The 1,378-nt window shown below is 37.1% G+C and overlaps 1 protein-coding gene across 1 annotated transcript; it reads right to left on the bottom strand.

The window, feature by feature from the left end:
• Positions 1-236: 236 nt before the first annotated feature.
• On the bottom strand, positions 237-677 carry LOC114730811 (pEARLI1-like lipid transfer protein 1). Its single transcript, XM_028917926.1, has one exon. The coding sequence runs from the start codon at positions 675-677 to the stop codon at positions 318-320; it is 360 nt and encodes a 119-aa protein (XP_028773759.1). The 3' UTR covers positions 237-317.
• Between the last annotated feature and the right edge of the window lie 701 nt (positions 678-1,378).

Raw genomic sequence — 1,378 nt, 5'->3', positions numbered from 1 at the left:
TTCAGATTGAACAGGAACAAAGAAGACTCCCGGACGATTATTCAATAACAATTATATGTAAATTAGAACATTGGTCCTTCATTATACATTTAATTTCTCGGGCTCAGCTCGTTTATATAATTATCATTCAAAAAGCAACTTCTTTGGTGTTTAATAATTAAAAATGGTAAAAAAAATATTTATTCATAGAGAGGAAAATCATATATAGATCATTATAAACTTTTCATTGATATAATTTATTTGTCACCAAGAACTATAGAACTTGATGAGGATAGTGCAGTGGAGACAGTGATGATACATATATATCTGTTGAATAATTAAGCACACTGAAAGCCCCTGGGGACGCTTCTGCCACAGGTGCTGAGAATCGTGCTCAAGGTATGGGAAACGTTAAGGTTGATGCCTAAGACATTGGCTCTAATGGCCGTGCAGAGGCAGGCGGCGGCTTCGAGGTCGACGAGGCCGTTAAGATGGGGACAGCAATCGCTCTTGCCGAGTTGGACGTTGACGGTACCCAACAGGTTGGCGCAGACACCTAACTTAAGGGCGTCCATAGGGCAACTCGGCTGATTTCCTGAGGAAGGAGATGGCGATGGTAATTGCGCATAGGTGGAGGTTACCATCGTGAAGAAGAGGAGGCTGACGACACAGAGGACAAGGGCAGACTTGGAAGCCATTCTTCTAGTTTCTGTCACTTGGACTTTTGTGATACTTGGCTTTTGAACGGTGAGGAGTTTTGTGAGATATGATGGGGCTTTTATAGGAGAGAGCATCCCTCTTTATGTTTTTTTTTTTTAATGTAAAGCTGAGTTGGAATCTGAAATTATTGTAGCAGTGACCTAAAATGTCTAGTGCATGTTCTTTTTTTTCCTACATCTCTTATGTAAATTGCCTAACAAGGTGATATAATTGAATAAATTTGGCGGATGATTTGGATATTTTTTTTTTGTAATCAAAGGTACGGTTAAGATTATTTGAATGTTCCAATACCATAGATTTGTCTTTATTTTACAAAATGCAAAACTGTGCAACTATAACACTTATGCTTGATATAGAGACGCAACCCAGAAAAAAAAAAAAAAGACATTCAAAGTCTTTATCATAATAAAAGTAGATTTCATGGCTAAAAAGCCACACAAAGATATTATGGTTATAAAATTCGTCACATTTACAACGATATATTCCTTAATTATCAATTTACAACAACATAAGTTTAAATCTCGATAAACGCACTTGTTGGGAGGACTTAACCTTTATGATTCCGACTCGACAGGGACACAAATATCCTCACTTGTAAAAAAACAAAAAAGACACAAATGTCCTCACTCATTCATTAGAGTTGTCATTCTCTGTAGAGATTTGGAGGATAATAATGGCG

This window comes from Neltuma alba, unplaced genomic scaffold (genome assembly GCF_004799145.2).
Source record: "Neltuma alba isolate B1F8T4 unplaced genomic scaffold, ASM479914v2 tig00012764_pilon, whole genome shotgun sequence".
NCBI lineage: Eukaryota > Viridiplantae > Streptophyta > Magnoliopsida > Fabales > Fabaceae > Neltuma > Neltuma alba.
The sequence above is the reverse complement of the archived record's forward strand: the minus strand, read 5'-3'. Positions and strand labels throughout refer to the sequence as shown.